This window comes from Lasiodiplodia theobromae (assembly GCF_012971845.1).
Source record: "Lasiodiplodia theobromae strain AM2As chromosome Unknown scaffold_5, whole genome shotgun sequence".
NCBI classification, from domain to species: Eukaryota; Fungi; Ascomycota; class Dothideomycetes; order Botryosphaeriales; family Botryosphaeriaceae; genus Lasiodiplodia; species Lasiodiplodia theobromae.
This window is the reverse complement of record NW_023336541.1, coordinates 171,233-193,228: the sequence shown is the minus strand read 5'-3', so window position 1 is coordinate 193,228 and position 21,996 is coordinate 171,233. Positions and strand designations below refer to the sequence as shown.

The following is a 21,996-nucleotide window of genomic DNA, read 5'->3' as shown; positions in this document are numbered from 1 at the left end:
TGCTCAAGCTGAGATGCGAGCATGCCAATCTGGTTTCTCTCCCAAGCCCTATTCCCTGTCCGGATAAGCATCCTTCCTCACGCTGACCCACTCATTACCCGGCATTCTGGTGTAAATTTCGAGCTCAAGTGGCTTTTTGTACATCGGCTTGGTGATCTCGAAGTACTCCTTGTAATATTCCTTTTTCTCTTGGACCTGTCCATGCGCACATCAGCACGTGTTCTGCTCTTACAGTATGTTCCTCGGACAGTTGAGCTGCTCCAACGGCGGCCGAGACGATGAAACATCAGGTCCGACTACTCACCGTCCTCATGTACTCGACGCTCGCATCCCAGTTCTCCACCAGCTTGAAGACTCCAGGTGTTCGTGCATCCTGGTATACCTCGAAGAAGGTGTTGAGGGGTTCTGCGGTGACAGCTTCGTAGGTGGGTTGCAGGGCTTTGAGGAATGCCTCAGTATCAGAAGGATCGATAGTGATTTTGACGTGAACGGAAAGGGACGGGCCTGAGTTCGCCATGTTTGCAGAGATAATGCTGAAAGGTCGAAATTCAAAAATGCTATGGCAATGCAGGGGTTAAGTACAAGACACATCGGACTCCGAATCCTTGCAGATTCCCGAGCTCCCCCGCAGCAGTCACGACTTCTGCGTCTCTGCAGCACGTAAAAGCCTGACCTGGAGCTCTTGGAGCGCATCGAGATCCGCAGGTGGACCGGGCTTAGACGAAATGGATCCCGTGTACACGTCGGTAAATATAGCCTCCGGAACATGTTGCTCAGGGTTGCCGAGGTCTTTGTCAAGGATTGGAATGAGCTTCGCGTGCGCGTAATCGATCTCCATTCCCTCGAAGATGAGGCCGACCCGCGACGCCCCAAGGGCGGGAGAGCTCTGCAGGAGGTGCGAGACATCCCAGATGGCAGCCGTGAGCTCGCGCAGGTCTGGCTCGGCCATGGCGAGGATGTCGCTGCCGAGCGGCTTGCGCGGGACGAGCACGGTGAAGCCAGGCGTGTTGCCGAACGGCGTGAGGAATGCAACGTGTGACGCGCTCTCCCACACACGCCACTGCTCCAGCTCGCCGCAGATGATCTTGGCGAAGACGCTGTTGGCCGCGTCGTCGTTTGCGCTACCAAGGTAAGTGAAGTCCGTCGCTGGGATGTTTCCGCCCGTAATCTGGCGCTGGATCTCGTCGAGCGTGGCGTTGGAAGATTTGGGGCCGTTTTTGGATGAGATGTAGCCCGGATACGAAATATGGTACTCTTCATCGAGATCGGCTGTCAGCTTCCATTCGGCGGAGAGGCCATGGAAGGGTATGAGGCGGACTTCATCGTCAGATGTAGTGACGAGGCCAACTCTATGCACGTTCAAAGCGGCCTTGACAATGCTGGCGGCCTGTCGAATGGAAGAAGAGCCTTCACCAGCTGCTCTTTGGAGTGGGCGCTAAGCCGACCGAGCTTGAGGCGCACGACCGTATCGCCCGGCGTCGATGGGGCCGACGACAACGCTGCCTCAATCGTGTCATCTTCGAAGAACGACAGCGGAATTTTATTGGCGGCGTTCATGCTCACCATTTGAAGGGAGACGAGAAGGTGATGGTGAGGGAAATCAGGCGTGCGTGTTGTTGAGAAGGCGGGGGTGAAATCACACTAACGCAGCCTGTGGTGTACATCTGTCGGGATAGAAGATAGATGAATGTCCCGGTTGGAGCCTGATTACATGAACGGAATCGCTACGAAAATGCCGTGTAACGGATCGAATGCTCTAGACCTCGCTCCTCTTATAAATCCACCGGCTTCTGTCACACAACATCGTCGATTCACGTTACGTTCGCCCTCCGCAAAAATACCTCATCAGAGATTAAGCCTCATAGTCTGCCGCGGGAAAAGGTAAATGTGGGGAGCAAGGCTGAATTTCGCGCACTGTTAAAAATACTGCGTTAAAGAGGGAGCACATTTAATATGGCCTTCTAATTACAAAAGTAAAATGATCGTGATCTCGCGAAAAATAGATCGGATCTGTCAATTTTCTTGTCTTAAGCAGTCGACCACCTTGTGTTACAAAAAGTGAAAGTGAAACCCAAAAGATTTTGCGCTGACTGTGGGAAATAATATCCACGTGCAGACATAGGGCTCAAAATCTCACCCCACGTGATGACTTTTATCTCAGAATAATAGGCATTTCTCGTGTCTTACTTCGGGCTCCGGAGTATCCCAATTTTCCTCGAGATCCAAAATCTGTTGAACTTGTCACAACGGCGACGTCCAACGTCCAACATGAATTCCGACCACATCGTTCAAGTCAGCCCGGGGTGTTGTCCTACACCATATCAACTCTACTCCAGCCTTCCAGTGCTAGCAGGATCTGGTCTTATTCGCGTGTTAGATCTATTCCCGCTACCTCCAGACTCTCGCTGGGCTTCCGCTAGCACTGAAAGCCCCGCTACATGCGGTGTTCCTCTCGCTGGTACCTTGCGGATTGTCAAACTAACTGACAGCCCTAAATTTGCGGCACTCTCCTACGTTTGGGGCGATGAAAAATCACTGGATCACACTCTCGCAATAAGTACCACCAGAAACAGAGGCACGGTTTGGAAGCTGAATCTCACCAAAAACTGTCATAGCGCACTGGTCCACCTCCGCCAGCAGTTCGGTGCAATGACAATCTGGATTGATTCTATTTGCATCAACCAGCAAGACAACGAGGAGAAGAGTACACAGATCCCACTAATGGAACAGATATTTACCTGGGCGAGCCCGGTATATGTCTGGCTCGGAGAAGGAAATACACGATCAGACAAGGCAATGGATATTCTTTCCAAGGCTGCGACGTATGACAGAGATCTGGACATACTGGAGCGATTTCTTTATCGCAACGAGGGCATGTGGACCTGGATGGTCGGTTGGCTAAGATACTTGAAGACTATTTGGGTGATGACTCATCTCAGTGCAATCCGGGGTAAGATATCTTCAAGCAGTTGACCTGCAAATCCCTTCACCGGTGCACATCAGTTGATAATGGCAGGGTGGCAAATCATATTCACCAAATACAGATGCTCTTCTGCATTTTTCTCTCCGAGCCAGCGACTTATGAGCATATATGACGCGGAATGCTTGGAAGACCTCTTGGCCTCACATCATCGAAAATGGTCTCAGCGAGTGTGGACGCTTCAAGAGCTTCTCCTGGCTGGAGACATAGTAGTTGTTTGTGGGGATAAATCAATCTCTTGGGGTGCATTTGTTCGTGGCCTAAATTACACGCAACAGATGCAGCAGCTGGATTTGTCCATGGATATACGGCAAACATTATCACAGAGTGTTTACGGATGGTGCCTACTACTCAACCTCTGGTTTAACTTCGGGAGAGCCGGGGAATGGAATGGTCGCAAGAAGCGATACTCACCATCTGACTTCCAGAGGATGTTCAAGAAACGTTTTTCCTGGCCAAAATGGTTGGAAGTGGAGAAATGGGATATCTGAGTTGCTGCTTTTTGTATGCTTTCCATGGTCTTATGCACAGCTATTATTGCGCTGCCGAGTAGGGACCGAACGCAAGACCCAACAGAAGAAAAATCAAATGTAACGATGGTGGGGCCAGTCACGTTTAACAAATGGCGTCCCATTATTCCGTTTGGTTCATTGTTCTTGTATTGTCTTGTTTTGGCCATTGGAAGACATTCTGACAACACTCGAATAACATCGAAGAACAACAAGATTTACCCGTACGATGGAGATTCTCGCAAGGTTCGATCATCAATAACACAACGAATCCGGACAATCGATCTTTTCATGCAGGAAGTTCGACAGCGGATTGCCTCTGATCCCAAAGACAAATCCTACGCCATGTATGGGATTCTCAGAAGCTTCGGGGCATCTTTATCGACGCCAAACTATGAGAAATCGCTCGACGGTGTTTTTAGAGAGCTTTTTTCTGACCTCATTGCATGGAATGCCGGATTCATACGCCTTCTCATGGATGCCAAGACGAAGAGAGACCCGCGGTTGGAGCACGCACCTACTTGGGTCCCCGTGTTTCATGATTGCAGCACGTCTTGGCTGGACATAGGATACTATAATGGGACCAATCGCTATAGCGCGACATCAACAGACACGAAGGCGATGGCAACAGTTGATGGGCTACTTTTGAGAGCAACAATCCAACGGCATGGTACTGTATTCTCTTGCTCTGGAGTTTTCAGTTCCACAGAAGGGGCGGAGGACCTCGACTTAGCTCCTCAACTACAGCGCGAGAATATCTCAAAACTCCTACTGTGGTTTTTCCATTTACGGATGCGAACGCCTTGTACTCCGGCTTATGAATCATTATCAAAAGCAGTCCTCCATGTCCTCGAGGGACAGATAACGATACCGCCGATCACCATAAGCTTCAACGAATGGTATTGCACAATGATGAACCTCCTAGCAGACGCTAGAGAGCCCACGAATTTCACCGCCAGGGGTTTCGCCCATCACGCAGTCGAAGCGCTGAAATCAGACCTCGTGATTTCTCGATATTTCACGAACTGTTGCGAGAGGCTCTCCAGCGCGAAACGGAATCTTTTTATCTCTTCGCGTGGATATATAGGCTCCGGCCCAGATAGCATGGTTGATGGTGATGTGGTGGTTCTTGTTCCTGGTGTCCCTGTTCCCATGGTTTTTCGAGATGCTCAAGAAGAATTGTCCAAATATATTGTCATTGGACCTGCTTTTGTCCAAGGTCTGATGAAGGGAGAAGATTGGAATGAGCATCTGCTTGAGGAGGTAGTTCTCATTTGAGATTGTAAAATGGCAATGTCAAGTGACAATGGTTTATTTTGTCTTCTGGATTTTAATGTTCCTTTTTACGATAGACGAATTAGACGTGACATGGCCTTACCGCAGTGTAGAAAAAGGGTTCGCATTGCTATACGCATTGAAATCATCGAACGACGCTGTGCACGTGGCACGTGTGGTCAAATATGTACATTGAAGCGTCACAGTATAATTATAGCTTGGGCCATTCGTGCCGATGATCCGATGCACGCCGGTTTAGTATCCCGGGCCGAGTGCTGCGGTCAGCGTGCGATCAGGATAATGATCAACGAAACACCTATCGTCATCGTCAAAATTCATACAAGGCTTATCCCTGCCGTCATAGTGGTGAATCGGGTCATACACGGTGTTGGTCGATGCGGAGCAGGGCGAAGACGAGAATTCGACCGTGGTTCAGTCGGCATTGACTTTGATCGCGGGCGTTTCCACTCGATTCGTATTGCCCCACAATCCCCGGCTGTGGGGAAGAAGAAGCTCAAACTCAAGCTAGCCTTCGCCGAAGCGGTTCTTGCTTCCACGAGCGAAGCGATTGTAATTAGCAGCATAGGTAAGATGACAATCAGCGGACCAGGCCCAGGAAACCGAAGCAGACGTGGTATAAGCACTGAATGAGCATCGCCGATTAAAACGCCTTCCCTTATGAATATCACGAAGAGGTGTCGGATCATACGACACGTGGTCACCGATCCAGCTGGCATGCAGGGCACTGTCCAATTTGGGGGTTTGAAGTGCAACCGCCTATCATCTCATTGCTTCTCACTGCGCCCGAGCAAAAAAAAAAAAAAAAAACTCCCAAACGGCGCCAAACCCAAATTTTGAACATGAACGCTGGCCAACCTGTACGCCTGAAGAGTGTCGGGGTAGAACAAACCACCCCGCCCATCGCTCCCTCCATCATAGCAAACCAACCGGTTAAAAGAACGCCGAACAACAATTTTTACTCCGTCAAACAAATTCCTTCATCTCTGCCTTAAAGTCCGAAACATCTAAGCTCTTTTTGTCATCATCAAACGATGATTTACGGTCCGCGCTCCACGAATCCTCCCATGAGACCTTCTCGAGTGAGACAGTCTCGAACGAGGACTTCCCGACTTGCTTGTCTTCAACCACAACCGTTGCCTCTCGACTTCCTGGAGACTCGCTGTAGCGGGGTAGAGAAGGGGTCCGTGATAGGGGAAGGGTGTCTTCGTGGGGGATTGTCGATACACCCAATTTTCTATAGATGAAATCGAGGAGCGGGACCGAAACGCCGTGAACGACGATGGAAAAAAGCACCAGCCAGTACACAGCTGCTGGGTGTCAGCATATCCCGTGTCTAGTATAAGCGTAGTGTAGTATTGACTTACTAGGACCAAGAGCGGCGATAAGGCTGGTTTCTTCGGCGTCACCTTCCCCAAGCTCAGGGAATAGATGACGGGTGTGCTCCGCAAAGAAGATGCCGCTGATGCCTGTGCAACGAGGTCAGTTGTAAGTTGATACAGTGGTATAAGGGGGTACTTATATCGGAGCGAAATAGCTAGTGAACAGCGCTTCCTTGGCATTCGTAGAGGCGCTCGGGAGCAGCTTATATGTGAGCATGTTGGCAGGGATTCTGCGTAACAGTAAGATGAGGAATCCCAGGGCGAAGAGCCTCCCCCAGGTGATACCGGTTATTTCCGAGCCGTTGAATTCCTTCCATGGCATGACGGTGCCAATGTAGAGGAAGCCTCCATAGTTAAGGAGAGAACAAATGGTCGGGTTGACTCCATCGTGTCTGTTGTCGCACTCTTCCTGGTAAATGCCATTCCAGTTGAGTGCAATGCCAGCGGCGAAGCAGGCAAGAAGATCCTCTGTGTCGATAGCGCCGGCGGTGCCGAGGACGAAGAGCTTGGACTGTGTCAGTTAAAAGCACCGGCGGAAGCAGGGAAATATACTTACGGCAATGGCTGTGGGGAACAAGAATAGGTTCTCCGAGTCGATCCACTTCCTATCTGATGTCAGCTTGCTTCTATTAGTGAGTGAGGGGACATTGCCTGCTTACCTGCGAAGTGCAAACTTGATAGCCAGGCAACTCAGATACCCGACCACCGCCCCGTACGCGATGCTAAGAAGCACAGTGTACAACCACGTCTCCAAAACCCACATCCTGAGAGCTACGCCAATGCCACCCCCAATCCTCCCGACATCGTCCGCACCCGAGATAATGCTGATCTCCTCCGTGTTCGCCGCACCAGCACCCGGAGCGGCTGCATGTCTGATAAGGAATGTTGCGAGCATCAGCATGGGAAACTGAAAGAGATCGTTGGCTCCAGCCTCGGCGGAGACACTGTCTCTAATGCGTCTAGGGACGTATTTGTCGGCAAAAGGTCCTTTGGCGATGGCTTGGGACAGGACGGAATCGTTGCAAGCAACGCATGAGCTGATGACCAATGAGCCAAGCTGGACTGGTTAGCCATGGCTTCATACAACATCTGCTTGAATGCAACATACCCATGTGACCTTTGGAATGAGTACGTATACGCAGACAGAGGTGGAGAGCCACATGATGGTCAGGACGGGCGCTGCCCCGAAGGCGAATTCTTTCCAACGAATGAGCGGGTACTTCGCAGGGAGCTGAAACCCCACGATGACGAGCTGGATTCCAATAACGACTCTACTAACTCCCTAAACTTCTGTCAACTTGGGTAATTCGTATCGTCGCTGTGGAAGAGGACTCACATAAGTGATCTCATGTAGGGTGTCTTCATTGGCCTCTCCCCAAGTTGCAGAATCTACGAATTTTGAGGCGGTCGGACCAAGAATGATTCCTATGACGGTTGCTGGGAGAGCTTCTCCGAGATACCAAGAATACTTGATCTTTGAAGAAATAATACCATAAAGCACCAAGAACGCGCCAGTGACGGAAAGAACGATGTTGAGCTGACTAAGCTCGAGTTGAGGCATTTTGAAAGGAGCGAATGGGGTGAAGATTAAAAGGGAAATCTCGGCCAGCGAGATAAGGAAGGAATGAGGGACTAAATGAGATAGCAAATGAGATAGCAAATGAGGTCTGAAATGATGGATAATAAAGAGCGTCGAATGTGGGAGATAAGTTGGGCGAAAAAGAGAGGATGCTCGTCAGCAAGCGGTTAGTCGTCAGCCTGGAAGCAGGTGTAGCAGACCTCTCAGTATTCAGTGGCCAGAATGGTGCAAGAGCACTGAAACTAGGGCCCAGTCAGTGCGCATGCACGCGCTGGATCACCATTCCCCTGGATCAGGAAACGCGCCAGGGCGAGGCTGTGCATCAAATTCGGCCAAATGTCGTATCAATGATTGGCAGACGGTAGCGCACAGAACTGCGTTGGGTGGGTCTCCAACTCTAAATTGGGTATGATCCTCAAAGATTACGCTTTCAAGCTTTAGCCAAGCCTCCGCTTTGTTTTGGCGTATCGCCATGCCACGTCCTCGGCGCGACGTACTCAGTTGCACGACGTCAACAACCACCAATCCCCAACTTAGCTTTGGCTTTACGAAGATTGTGGGTTATGTCTTACTCAGGCTCGAGACGGTGAAGTGTGTTGAGTGTCTCTGCTCCACATTGGGATCGGCTAGCGAAAAGGTCAGACCAAACGTGCTCAGCCCCGTCTGTTTTAGTCAGGCCGCCGGCCCCTGGGACAAGAGCACTCGCAACCAACCATCGGCCCGTTCGCCCGCACGAGAGAATCGATCTTCGGGATTCTTGGCGTGGTGTTGCACTCTCAACTCTTAGCGCGAAACACGGGTCCCCGCCACCCTGGGGCAGACCCACGTCATCCCTTCTTCACCGCGCCACGTCAGTGTGCCTGCCTGAATCCCCAGGACTGTGTACCTTGGAGTCCGAGACCCCACGTGAACCCTCCGTTCGCCCAGAGAAATTCGTTTCTGGCCAATCCCCTAGGCTCGCCTCGTCAACTTGTCGCCCAAGCGGTCCATGCTCTGCCCCTAGGCGTATCGCGTACCTCGTAGCTTGCGCTGATAAGCTTTGATTAGGACACGAGCTGCTACGGATTGCACGGATGCAAAACCGCGAGAGTTGCGAAAATTCGGGCGGCTACACACCGAGAGTTTGGCGGCATGGCTTTTGCGGACAGCGATCCGGGGTGTTGCTTTTTTGTCAGCCACCCGAGGTATACCTGTTCCGTGCACCTCCGCGACTGTGCAGCTCTGAAACAGGGCGTCGCAACCGGATGCGTCGCCGCCGCATGGTCGCATTAAGGCGAAAGGATGTCTAGATTGGGATGTGCGGTGCTAGGGCCTCTTCACATGCACGCACACCCAGCCAATACATGTGTTCAATTTTTGGAATTTCGAGTCAGACTGCATAAAGGGCTTTGCGCCTTCCAAATAGGAGTGCATCAGCCAACTTATTCAGTCAGACAAAAAAAACTCGTACGCTCATTAGCAAAACATTGATATTCTTTCGGATGCGTGTCTAGCTTTTGTCCGGCGGTATGCCCATGTCCTCCTACTGACTACCCAGCAACGGGCTCAACGAGATGACTAATGCTCGCAAATTAAATCATAACCCTGATTTCTATCAGCAAGCTAAGTTTTTTTTTTCTTTTTGCAGTATGGCTGAAGTTTTTTTCCTCCTTTTTTCCCTTCTAAGTCTGAGGAAATAATACAGGGATAAAACAGCATTATAAACTCAAATTGTGCGCCTACTGTTGCCTTCCGTAGACACCGGTCAAGAGCACTGGAAGCTTCCTCGTGCACTGCGGGGTATGGCCAAATTTATTCATTCTGAAATTCACTAAGTATGCCTTGCAAGAGGAACAGCTCAGGGCATGTAGTTCAGCGCCAACTAAACCCTGGTTAGCGAGTATGCAAGGCGAACTGGGTAGCTACCCGACGACTTCTCGCCCAGGTATACCGAACATGTTAATCAGCAGATTGGCCCCCATCAGAAAGTCACCCCACATGCTTATCCTCAATCGCAGAAAAAAATTTTCAAGTACAACAGGTTACTTCAGTCATTTCCGAAGGCAGCCGTAAGCACATTATCCCAGAATGTTTCGACAAGACTACGCAACACTCGTGCGAACTGCAGACCCAATTCCGAGGAACCCAGACGCCGACCACTCAGCGCCATCTATCCATGGGCTCTCCAATGGAACAGGACAAAGCCAGCTCCCAAGACTCTCGCCAGAAATGGCGATGGGAGACAATGGCGCCAAGGGCGCCTGTACCCTATGCCCAATACTATGGGCTGAAGGTAGGTCGGGGGACCCTTTGGAGTTGGTACCGCCGGATCACGAAATCTGGTCGAAGCTGTTTCATGAGCCGTGCTCCGATTGCCAAAATCCAACATCCGAGCCTCTGCGCAGTGATCCCTTGTGCTCCGCGTGCAACCATCTGAGGCTGCCACACCTCGTCCGCTGTATGCGAGAGAGCCTTTACGAATGTGACCCCTCAGATTCATCCACGCTTAGAAAGTTGTACTTCCAGATCACTAGAGGGCCAGAGGAGCTCTCTTCGGTCGAGAACTGCTCGTGGTGTCGCGCCATAGGTAGAGCGTTAGTTTCAAACAAGTGGAGACTTTACGGCGATGCGAAGAGTGCAACATCCGGAAACCAGGAGAAAAGAAACGTGTGGCTCTCTTTTGAAAACGCCGCGACGAAATCGAACCAGGCCACTCTGGTTCAAATTGTGAGCAACTTCATTAATTCCCGAACCGAGTGGGCATACATGGAAGTCAACCTTCCTGACCAAGATAATTCGCGAAGCGGGTTGGTTTTCCAGAACCCCATGATGGAAATGGTTGATTGGGATTTTGTCCGATCTCATCTGAAGCATCAATACGACTTGGGTTCCTCCATCAAACCGCTAGATCCAATTCCAAAAGGATTCATGCTCATCGACGTCAACAGAGGCTGCCTTACAGATGCACCACCAGCACCTGCATACACTGCATTGAGCTATGTGTGGGGTGAACCGCAAGCCAATCAAGGTTGGTCAACCGCAGGAACGGGAAATATCTCACGCCTCAGATGCACGGGCAGCCTTCTCAATGACGCCGTTCCCGCTACAATCAGGGATGCAATGGAAGCATGCCGGCTTCTTGACATCCAATTTCTTTGGGTTGATCGCTTCTGTATCTTGCAGGACGATGATTCAAAGCACAGTCAGATTAACCGAATGGCAGACATTTACGCTTCGGCAAAGTTTACCATCGTCGCTACTGTGGGTCCAAGTGCAGCCTACGGTCTACCCGGGATGTCTTCTCGGCCTCGCGTTGCTGCCCAGCAAGTCGTGGTGGATGACATTTGCTTCCAGCAAACGTTCCCGAGTGAAACATGGGGGTTTGTAGAAGAAGCGAGCCCATGGCACAAACGTGGGTGGACCTTTCAAGAGGGCGTTTTATCACACACGTTGGTGCATTTCACCCATTACGGCATCTACATCGTCGATCGCCATCAAAACCTCATTCACCAAGAAGAATCTCGCTTGACTGTTCGAGACCACGCCCTGGCGATGATATACTGGCATGCTGTGTCTGCCTACTGTACGCGAAAATTAAGCTACGAGTCCGACATCCTTGAAGCTTTTACCGGCTTCCTGAATGACTCGTTTCCGTCTGCTCACTATTTCGGCCTTCCCACGGAACATATCGATGAGGCAATTCTTTGGCACCTGTCTGGACCTGGCAGACGGAGAGAAAACACGCCAGAAGCATTTCCAACGTGGTCATGGGCCTCCGTCATTGGGCAAGTGGATTCCGAGTATGCAAAACCTTTCTTCCACGACTGGCCAGTGCTACGTGGCCCATTGGCTACTTGGGCTATTCCAAAGCCCAATTCTTCGAGAGGTTTCAACATCGTGGGTCGTCATGTATCCCGTTCACCCGGATTCCCTACGGTGCGTTGGGAAGACGATTGGGCCAATATATGCGTCTGCTTAGCTATTGCGTGGATAAAGGGATACTTCACCGAAAAAGTCCCGCCTGTGCTTACCGCGTGCCAGACGTGGTCGGATGTTCAGGATACCCTTTTCGCAAGGTGGCCTACTTATGAGAGCTTCTGGAAGGAAAGTCGTGGAATATCTGACGACAAAGATGAGGAGTATCCTGGATTTACGAAAGACCTCTCTGCCGAACAGATCCAAGCCGCACTACAACCGGGTCGTCTGGTGGTGCAAACGCAATCTTGCAGGTTCTTTCTCAAGAGAGATTATGGTCCCGAAGAGCAGGATTTCCGTTCATGTTTTGTGATTAAGTCGATGGATGATCGCTGTGTGGGCACAATGGAACTGCATCAAATTCACGCCACCGTGGTGGAAGAGACTCTGGAAAAGCAAGGTTTCTTCTCTGCAGAGTTTCTTGCCATTGCTATCACGAACTACGATATTGAAGTCTTCGACTCTTGGTGGACCGAGTTTCGGGCAGACGACACAACGGATCAGCTGGATTTTGGTCCCCACAATGATCTGAAATCTGATCCTGGGTCCGTTAGATTGCCACCGACTCTCATTGTCATGATGATCAGGACTCATGAAAACATTGCGGAAAGGATTGGTATAGGACTCGTGTACCTGAAAGAGTGGTTCTTATCAAACCCTACACTAAAGACAACCATCCTGGCGTAATTGTCAAGATTCAATCTGTCAGTCCATATTGGGTCCATTCGAAATCCGAGCTCCGAAGATTACTGACTCTACCCCGTAGGACTTTTTTTTTTCCCTGAAGCCACTGAGAGGCAGACACCCCTCAGACTGTTTGCATCTCAGCGACGTCCTCCCAAACCACCCATCAAGCTACTCATATCAATCGTACTCATACCCACCCCACCGCCACCACCGCCCTCCGACCTCGCCATCATCTACATCATAACCTTCCCATCCTGACCCCCCGGCCCACTCCCATACACCGCCTCCGCAAACATCCGCAACTGCATCGGCATGCGCGAATCGCCATAATGCTCAATGAAATCCGCCTTCTCCGGCGCCGCGCTCAGGCTCTCCCACACCCCGCTGCCGCCACGCACACCCACCCGCTTGCACTCCTCCTTCTTCTCGGCATTCCACCACGCGGGCAGCAGGTCCGGCGCGACGCGCTGCAGGCGCTGCAGGAAGAGCGCGCGAAGCCGCGGGCTCTGTCGGGCGCGCCGCCCATGACGCTGTCCGCGTCGACGTCGCCGGTGAAGTTGTAGTCGTCTTCCATGCGCAGGCGGTAGGCGTCGATGAGGAGCTTGTACGTGTCGCGCTCGGAGCGGTCGTGCAGCCAGGTGCGTTGGGTGAGGCGGGTGAAGGGGTTGGGGATGGGGACGTCGAGGTTCTTGGAGGTGCTGGTGGAAGCGCCGTTGGAGGCGGCGGCGGCAAGCGAGGCGCAGACTTTCTTGTGCGTCTTCCAGTCGGCTTTTTGTCAGTCGCGGTTGCAGTAGCGCGCGGATTGGCACTTGGCGCAGCGTTTGAGGTCGTCTGGTGATTTACCGCAGCGGGCGCACGTGGTGGCGGTGGCCTGGGTGTTGTTGCTGTCGTCCATGATAATGAGATGAACTGCGGTTGAAGTGAAGCAATGGAGGGAAAGTACAGTGAAAGTTTTCTCAAGGACAATTGAATCTTCACTTTTTTTAAAGGTGGTAAAGCATGCGTGGCCGTTTGCTACGCAGGTATGTGACTGGTCATGTAAGGGTGTTGCACAAAGGAAGCAAGCCGTGCGGTACAAGGAATATAGATGAAACAGGAATGCAATCACACACGCTAGTAAAAGCTTCGAAAGAACAAGTGGGCCACTTACAAAAATGGCCCGAGGCGGTACCGTGGTAAGTGCGTCTTGAGTAAAAAGCAAAGAACAAGCAATGGAGCGTGGCAACGAAGATCTTACGTTGTTTTCCGTCCAATCTGCTTTTTCTACTACATGGACCCACCAAATCCACCTAGACAATTGCGAACTCTTTGACTTGATCATCCGTTAAACCCTCCAGTGCCTCCCCATTCATCATGTTGTACACAAAAGCCTCCCCGAGGCATCTAAAACACTCATTCCCATCCCCGTCTTCGGTCGGGCGTAGAATGACCGGCACACTGCAACCAAACAAGATACAGACTTTGTCATCAGCCTCCGTCTCTCTGGGGCCGATTCCAAACAATTTCTCCTGATTACCATCGATAGCATCGCCATCGAAAGCCGTTTTATTATACACTACCGCCTCGACGCGCTTACAAAACTCAAGCATAGCCTTTGGGTAACGGTGTGAATCAGCGGGCCAGAACTTTTCCAAATGGTTGTTCTGCGTGTTCACGAGGAAGATGAGATTCGGGTCGCGATCGAATATCTCCACCAAGCGAAGACAAACATCACCATACCATTCTGGCGCCGGGCCTCCACCAAGTGCTCGGTCACCAACGAGGGTCCGCCACAGCTTTTCTGGAACCGTCGCAGAAGTTGGGTCCTGCGCGAACGAGTCGCCAACACTCTGGATAAACGCACTCCGTCGGTCTCCAGAAGAGACAGTGCCGATGACTACACCTTTGGCGTACAACGTGTAGAACAATGTGACGCGTTGTTGCAACATTTCTGCTCCCCGCTGATACCGGCCACCGCCCGGAAATACATGGTGGGGAGGTATATGCCCCCCTCCGCCCCCTTTGGCTTGAAGACGGCGGACTTCGTTTTTTGTTGTTACGTGTGACGTGAGCAGTCTTCTCAGCCCACCCATGCGAATGTCCACCTTTCTATTAGCACATGCAGCGTAGGAGCTTCTACCGGGCATGCCGACGAGAGGTTCCGGATTGCAGCGCCGTCGCTTACTGAATCGGTACTTGCTGTAATTGAAAACGGAGCCATCCGTTTGTCGCATCCACGAGGAAAGCTTGACAGGCTCCTGCTTTATGGCATCGTCGGGGCTCAGAACAAGCACCTCTTCAAAATCCCATCCACAATCATTGGCAGCCCACCGCCGGCATATGATGTCCAGTGACCCAGATGTGCTGATGACTTTCTCCACAAATTTCGCATAGATCTGGAAAACGTTTGCAGTATAGTCCGGCTCAACCAGGCGATCCTTCGCTACGCTAAGTAGTGCGTAAATTACGTCCCGAGGATCGGATGTCTCGAAAACGGCCATGCTCGCGACGAGCGCCTCCAAGGTGAATACCGGAAATTGGGTGTTCTTCTCAAATGCGTTTTCCATAAAAGCTACCAATCGAATTACCTCAACAGAATTCGCCCATTCGACTTCTGAACGGTCGGGGTGGTAACCGGGCAACTGCTCATCCCACCACTCTTTTGCCGGCCAGGTAATCTCTAGGACCGCATCAAAGTGATTGGTAAACACCTTGACAGCGCTTTTGAATGTCTCCCATGGGAGCTTCTCTTTGCCACAGTATATCATCGGGTTGCGGGCGAAGGCGAGCTCTTGTAGAACCCAACGACGAGAGAACCAGGGCACTCTCATGAGGAGGATGAATTCACGCCATCCGGATGAGTGATTCTGCATGACCATCTCCTTCCCCTGCTTTGAAACCTCGCCGATGAACTCAATGGTGGCTTTGCTGATTTCAAATTCTCTCCGTCCAGGTATGGATCCCCCGCCGATGTACTTGCCCAGCCAGATACACACCTCTTCCGCCTTCCGGTAGATTTGCGCCATCTTGACGATCTGAGTCTCCTTCTCTTTGTCATTCTTTTGGTCGATACAGATAGCATCGATCCATAGAGTGGTAGATCGATCCGGGAGGCGGAGGTGTTGGAGAAGACTGTGAAGGTTGTGGCTGACGCGGAAATCTTTCCAGTCTCCGCTTGCGCATCGGAGGAGAATCTTCTCAGTTCTGTGTCGGTGGCCCCAGCAGTAAGACACTGCATTGTACCTGGGCGTTACATCTTCGGCAAAGGACACCGTTCTCAGAGTAGCCTTGACAATATCGCTTTCGTCTGCTGCAGGCTCCACATCCAAAAGTCTGATTTCGCTATCTCCCAAAGGTAAATGCTGGTAGGTTTCCAGATCGTCTTGATACTGCTGTGTCTTGATTTTCTTTCTAGACACATGGTGCCGTGGTTCGAGGGCGTTCTCCATTGTAGGGAAGCCAGGCTGGCGAAGAAGGTCTTTAATCGCTTGTCCCTAGACCCACGGACAAGAGCAATATTTAATGGTCGGCTGCCCGCCTCTCGGCATCCGTAACTACTATAAACGTGTGGTACTGTGATTGGTGCAATGTTACCCCGCCATCACGCTCTTTGGTGAGGGGGCGAATGATCGTTGCTATCTCTACGTTATGCATATGCACGTCGTCAGCACGGTAGAAACAGGATGGTGATGACACGTGACTGATATGAACAGTAACGTGGATAAATTGCTCCTTCCCTTTATAAAAGTTTTATTAGATTGACACTCGATGCGGACAATGACATTCTCAGAGCCGCATATTATGGCAAACTGGCACAACACACGAAGTCAGATATCATCGTGTCCTATTTACTTTAGAAATATACATCTAATTTGACGCCCTGAGCGAAAGTGCTATCCATCGTCTCGTGTTCGATTTGGCTCCAGCATTAAGAAGAAGTTCAACAATTTCCGTGTTTCCCCCATCCGCTGCCATGGAAAGGGCCGTACGTCCAATATCGTCCTGTGCGTCCAAATGAACTCTCCGGTCAATCAACTCTTTGGCGATCTTTGTGCAGTTCATAGAAGCGGCAAGTATAAGTGGAGTAACCCCTTCGCTGTTCTTTCCCTCCGCTTCGCAGCCTTTTTGGATCAGAAATGACGCAATTTCATTCCTCTTATTGCGTATTGCTGCGAACAATGCTGTCTCTTGATTCACGTCTTTTGCCCCCATGTTAATCCCACAGGCCCAACAAAGTCGAACCGCTATAAGGTCACCATTAGCTGAAGCGAATCTGAGCAATGGTTCAACGTCTGGGGCATATCTCAAGTTCCCTACACAGGCGGCCCGAGAGCAGATGGCGCTTACGATCGTTCTATGGAGCCAACTGCCTTGGTACAAACCAACCCTCTCCGCTAAGAGTCTCAACATCCGTTTATTTGGATGTAAAGCCGCTTGTCGGAAAGGTGTGGTGCCAAAGGAGTTCTTCTCTATCCAGGGATCTGCACCTGCAAATACTAAGGCTCTGACAACATCATACCTTCCATCTCTGTACGCTCGACTCACCGGGGAGTGTCCTTCCTTGTCTGGCATATTCGGATCTGCACCTGCCTTGAGAAGTATCTTCAAGAAGTCCGGATATCCACGAAGTTTCAGTGCCTCCATCAAAGGAGTAGTCCCTTCAACATCAGCGGCGTCAAGTTCCGGATTATGCGCAAGTATTAGTTTGAGGACCCGTGTGTCCAAAGGTCCCCGTACAGCGGCATGCAACACGGTCTTCTCGTCGCGTTGTTCTTTTCGATTCAAATCGACTCCGTGGCTAATCATCATCTGCACGATTTGATCGTGGCCCCAAGATGCCGCCATGTAAAGCGGACTGCGCCATCCCGGGTCAGATTCTCGTGTGGCGTTTGCATCTGCCCCGAATTGCAGAAGTAAGTTCACGCCGTGTTCATTGCCCGTTGCGGCTGCCTGCTGAAATGCAAGGCGTGTATCCGGGCTCAAGCTCCTTCTTCGGCAGCGACTCAAATAGATCTCGGCGATTGGCAAATTGTTGAATTTGACGGCATTCTTGAGTGCAGTAGCCCCATTGGCCACAACCTGCGAATCTTCGGTAATTGTGAGCAATGATTGGAAAACAGTAGTGTGGCCTTGTCGTGCTGCTTCGCGGAGTGCGGGGCCTCGTAGCTTCGGCTCCCTAACATGAATATGATGAGTTTCGAGATCCTGTAAAGCTTTGTCGACAAGACATTGGTTGCAAGCGAGCTCTTCTCCCAGGCTCATGATATCCTCGGAAAGTCTCAAGGCACTAGGGCGTTCCTTCCTATTAGTGCTCAGCATGCGAAGGACGATCCCAAGGAGTTCCAACTCGACCACAGCCCTTTGGGGCTTCTTGAGCTCTTCAACCCATGACCTTATACCATCCTCATTGTCCCCATAGAGAACTACGCCTGTTCCATTCTCCTTCAGATGTTGATAGAGGTCATCGTAACGATAGCCACATAATACAGTAGCTAGCTCCAGAAAAACGCAACCAAGACTGAAAATGTCTGAAGAGGAACCCCGACGCTAGATAAGTTAATTAGCTCTTAGCTCTTTCACAAGAAAGGTGCACATCTGTTTTTACCTCGTGGTCAAACGCTTCAGGAGCGGCATATACTCTGGTACCAGCCTCTGCATTTCCTGATGTACTGCTCTTTTCCCTCTCCTCCCAATCCAAAGAAGAACCAAAGTCAGAGAGAAGAACTTGTTTGTCGTGCACAAGGATATTGGAAGGTTTTATATCCTTATATCTTACTTTTTGCCGGTGCAAAAATGCTAGCACAGAAGCAAGGCACCCAAAGAACCGCTGTATTGCAGCAATGTCCGACTGTTGTTGTAACCAGGTGGATAGATCGCATTCCGCTACGGGAAGCATCATGAGCGATGTATCGGTTGGGTCCGTGTAGCTTCCAACATAAACAACGAGATGATGATGGCGCAGACGCTTCAAAGCTTGTAGCTCCTTTTCAAAGGATGCCAATGTGCGTCTCGCATCTTGGTTTCTCCCTTTGCGGAAGAATCTTTTTCTTGCAAAGACCCTTCTGCTTATTTCTCCTTCAACACTGTCGACGACACCCCAAGCTCCGTGTCCGAGGACTTTGACTGAAACTAGTCGACAGCCAGTTTCGTCCTTGAATTCCATGTGTGATTTCACTTTGGGTCCGTAGAGTTGACTTTCTTCTGACGTAACTAGGTTTTGCCATTTCAAGAAATCCCGGCGGGCTTTGTTGCCATCAAAATTTTCAGGTAACGTCCAGTCAAGATATGGCAGGTGATCATCGGAGTGTCCAGAAAAAGCAGGGTGATAGTGTGTTAGATGAAGAAGGTGCAGCAGGATGTAGATACGTGGTCTTCTGCTGCCGTCATCATCGCCGTTGAACCCAAAAATCCGCGATACTTCTGCGACGGTTGCATCATGGATATTTGGGTAAGTTGCCGGATCATCTGCCCATTCAAATTGCGGGATGACGCTTGATATGGCACGCTCAACGTCACGATGAACCATCTCAGTGGCTCGACGATCGCCAGATCGAAGGGGTAAGAGCATCAAGGCCATTCGACGCGAGATCTAAGAGACCGAGCCTGTGTCATATGAAGACTAACGAATGAGTCGGTGTTCACGGACACCGTAGTCCGTAGCTAGTGAGTACGGTTCAGAACGAAATGTGTGGAAGGCAGAGTAAAAAGCGGCGTGGAATCAAGACGACAATGAAAGAAAGCCTCATTTCAGCCGCGGTGGCGAACCAATCGCTGCCGCCTCAGTCCAGCTGCAGTCTTACTGCATACACTTGCCAGGATCCAATGTACCGTTTCGTAAGAAAGGGAACTCAAATTCTGATCAGTCAACATACTCCTGCCGCTTTTTCCGGGCATGAATATTTTGGTACAATTTGCTCTCATCCACTTCAAGCAGATCTAGGCGTCGCTTGATTGATGTACCATGTTTTCGACCGGAAAGGCTAGGGACACGTATTTTTCTGCCTTGCAGGGGAAGTCACCCTCACGAAATTTAACTTATCCCTTTTCAGCCGTGCTTATGAACGTCGCCCCGCACTAATCACATTAAGGCTATGAAATCCGACCATGAGAGCTTTGGTCAAACATAGCGAGTGGCACCATTCTTAGCCGTTCTACATGCCAAAACCACCATCCAACCAAGTGCCGAGATAACCAACCTCTATAGCCAATCACCATCAGCCCTCCTTACCCGCCGACCCTCCTACAACCCTATACCTTCCCATCCACCCCGGCTTAACAAACAACACCCACAACCTGAACGTGAGCGCCCCCACCATCGGCACAACCAGTCCACCAAACACCTTCTCCCAGCTCAAACCCGCAGCCCCGCCGCCCTCCGCCCGCGCATGGTAGACCAGGAACGGCACAAACAGCGCCTCCATCGTTCCCAGCGCCGTGTACGCGGTGACGCGCTTCTCGATGGCGCCGGGGCGATTAGGTAGCGCGAGGAGGAGTGGCACGGTCGTGGCGACAGTCCAGGTGCCGATCCATTGCATGAGGAGGGAGACAAGGGCTGCGTCGGCGACGGAAGGGGAAGCAGCAGTGGTGGCGCCGTCAAAGAAGAGCTGGACGGAGGTGTCGTGCGGGTGGAAGAACATGCCGTGCGCGAGGAAGATGTTGAAGCAGGACTCGAGGAGCATGGCGGCGCGGACGATGGTGCCCGGGGAGGAGGGATCGATTTCGAGGGCGGTGGGGCGGGGTCGAGATGTTTCGGTTTTGTGGGACATTTTTGAGGTGGATTGATCTTGTGGGCTGGAACTTCAGTGAAAGGGGGGGAAACAAAGTAAGATTCACTTTGGCTATTCTAGTGCGATACACGCACTTTCCTTGGTGAGACGGGGGGAGCAAGCCGTTAAGCGATCGCGCCTGTTGACCGTCACAGTGGGTTTCTTCGATATTAAATAGGCGGGCATACCTGGCATAGGTCACTGAGTCGGCTGTTGGGAACGACTTCCCCGCATGCGAGCCAAGCAAGCCACGGGCGTCAGCATTTGTTACTTGAATGGGCGCCCTCAAAATCCAGGCTCATTACCAAGACTTACAAAGGGTTAGCAAGCGTCGAGCACGCGAACAGTCTTGAATAACACATATCATGACTGAAACTCATCATGGTCTTCCTATAAAAAGCCTTAGATACATAGGGGATTGTTAACGTTTCTGCAGAGCTATCTCACTGTAAATCGCGGGACCGGAGCGGTAGCTGAAAATGGTATATCTCGGCTGCAAGCAGTTCTAAAGTCAAGAACAGTAGATCTTGCAGGTAGATACACTGAAAAGCTATTGAATAGCCTGTATTTGCGTGTTTCGAATGCCCGAGATCATACAATATGAAGACCTTGTGCGCGGCGTGCTCATACATTTCTGAAACTGTACCACATCGGTGGAATAAATTAATTGATTGCCGCTCTCTAGCTCCGTTAAGAGCTGCTGATAGCGTCGGCGTTACCACGTCAACTTACAGGTAAGACAAATCAGATTACCAGATATGTTCAATTTCTATGAGGAGCAGTGAGTGCTGCAGTATTTCCTAGCATTCATTCTACGGCATCTTGCGAAAGCTACTGCGAAACCAAACTCTAGACTGTTTTCGTGATAGTTTTCCTGGGGGAAAACAGGCTTGCGGAAGGATTCCATGGCTTGTTGGCCCCCAAAGTGGGGGCCGATTGCTGCTACCCAACTTCGCAGCTCTCGTATACTTTCTGAGCTTTTCAAAAGCTGAATAGACGCTGCCACGGCTCTAATCAACTTGGTACAAGCCGAAGTGCCGACTATCAAGAGGCTTGGAGATAATAGTCAAGTTAGAAGGGAGCGTTCACTAAACAGGGGATAAACTCTATGTCGGGAAGATGAAATGCGGCCTGATGATCCCGAGTCACACAGTATTTGTCCCGTGTTTCAGCCACGCATGTATATAAAAAGCTACTCGCCCACAATCTGCACCACATCTAAACAATCACTTTCACATACCCCAATCGTACCGCTGTTAGCTTCTGCCAGTCAGCTGTTGCGCACCGCATTGAGCGGACTACGCGCACACGGCATTGCGCTCAACGTCTTCTTTTTTAAGACCCATCAGCCTTTGAACTCAGCCACGAGCCATGGACCTTCCTCGTTACGAGTATCAACCTTTGAACGAGTCTGATGATGAGATCCGCGTGCTTGAGCTTGGTAGAGCCAAGACACGGATCGAAATCCGCATTCGTCACGTTCCGGCGTCGAGCGGCAGTTTCCAGGCACTTTCATATGTGTGGGGGAGGCCAGACCAGTTCAAGGAGGCCATTGTTCTTGATGATCTTGGAAGAGCAATCGGATGGATCCCTTTGACAAAGAACTTGGGCGATGCTATGTGTGATCTGCGAGACGCCGAAGAATTGAACCACAAGGTTTTCTGGATCGATCAAATTTGCATCGATCAGCAAGACGGGAAGGAGAAGAGCCATCAGGTTGCAAAGATGAGTCAGATATACACGCAAGCAAGGCGAGTCATTACCTACCTTGGACCTGGATGGGAAGAGGCGGAAGAGGACCAGGGAATGCGATTGCTGAAGAGAATTACTGGAGATATTCCGGATGATACCTGGCATCGAGTGTACG

At 50.9% G+C, this 21,996-nt stretch overlaps 5 protein-coding genes across 5 annotated transcripts; all 5 read right to left on the bottom strand.

Moving 5' to 3' along the window:
• Positions 1 to 48: 48 nt before the first annotated feature.
• On the bottom strand, positions 49 to 517 carry LTHEOB_1906 (uncharacterized protein; the record flags this gene model as incomplete). The annotated part of the gene is made up of 2 exons (XM_035510659.1): positions 49 to 195; positions 305 to 517. The coding sequence occupies 2 exons, from the start codon at positions 515 to 517 to the stop codon at positions 49 to 51; spliced, it is 360 nt and encodes a 119-aa protein (XP_035364846.1).
• Positions 518 to 634: 117 nt separating this feature from the next.
• LTHEOB_1905 (uncharacterized protein) lies at positions 635 to 1,566 on the bottom strand (the record flags this gene model as incomplete). Its single annotated transcript, XM_035510658.1, has 2 exons — positions 635 to 1,387; positions 1,462 to 1,566. The coding sequence occupies 2 exons, from the start codon at positions 1,564 to 1,566 to the stop codon at positions 635 to 637; spliced, it is 858 nt and encodes a 285-aa protein (XP_035364845.1).
• Positions 1,567 to 5,748: 4,182 nt separating this feature from the next.
• LTHEOB_1904 (Cation/H+ exchanger) lies at positions 5,749 to 7,725 on the bottom strand (the record flags this gene model as incomplete). Its single annotated transcript, XM_035510657.1, has 7 exons — positions 5,749 to 6,092; positions 6,150 to 6,251; positions 6,450 to 6,669; positions 6,721 to 6,769; positions 6,824 to 7,221; positions 7,273 to 7,446; positions 7,501 to 7,725. 7 exons carry the CDS (start codon positions 7,723 to 7,725, stop codon positions 5,749 to 5,751), a joined length of 1,512 nt encoding a protein of 503 aa, XP_035364844.1.
• A 4,892-nt stretch (positions 7,726 to 12,617) lies between these two features.
• LTHEOB_1903 (Mynd domain-containing protein) lies at positions 12,618 to 15,812 on the bottom strand (the record flags this gene model as incomplete). Its single annotated transcript, XM_035510656.1, has 5 exons — positions 12,618 to 12,860; positions 12,914 to 13,152; positions 13,228 to 13,293; positions 13,961 to 14,266; positions 14,549 to 15,812. 5 exons carry the CDS (start codon positions 15,810 to 15,812, stop codon positions 12,618 to 12,620), a joined length of 2,118 nt encoding a protein of 705 aa, XP_035364843.1.
• Positions 15,813 to 19,577: 3,765 nt separating this feature from the next.
• On the bottom strand, positions 19,578 to 20,129 carry LTHEOB_1902 (Amidohydrolase; the record flags this gene model as incomplete). The annotated part of the gene is made up of 1 exon (XM_035510655.1): positions 19,578 to 20,129. One exon carries the CDS (start codon positions 20,127 to 20,129, stop codon positions 19,578 to 19,580), a length of 552 nt encoding a protein of 183 aa, XP_035364842.1.
• Between the last annotated feature and the right edge of the window lie 1,867 nt (positions 20,130 to 21,996).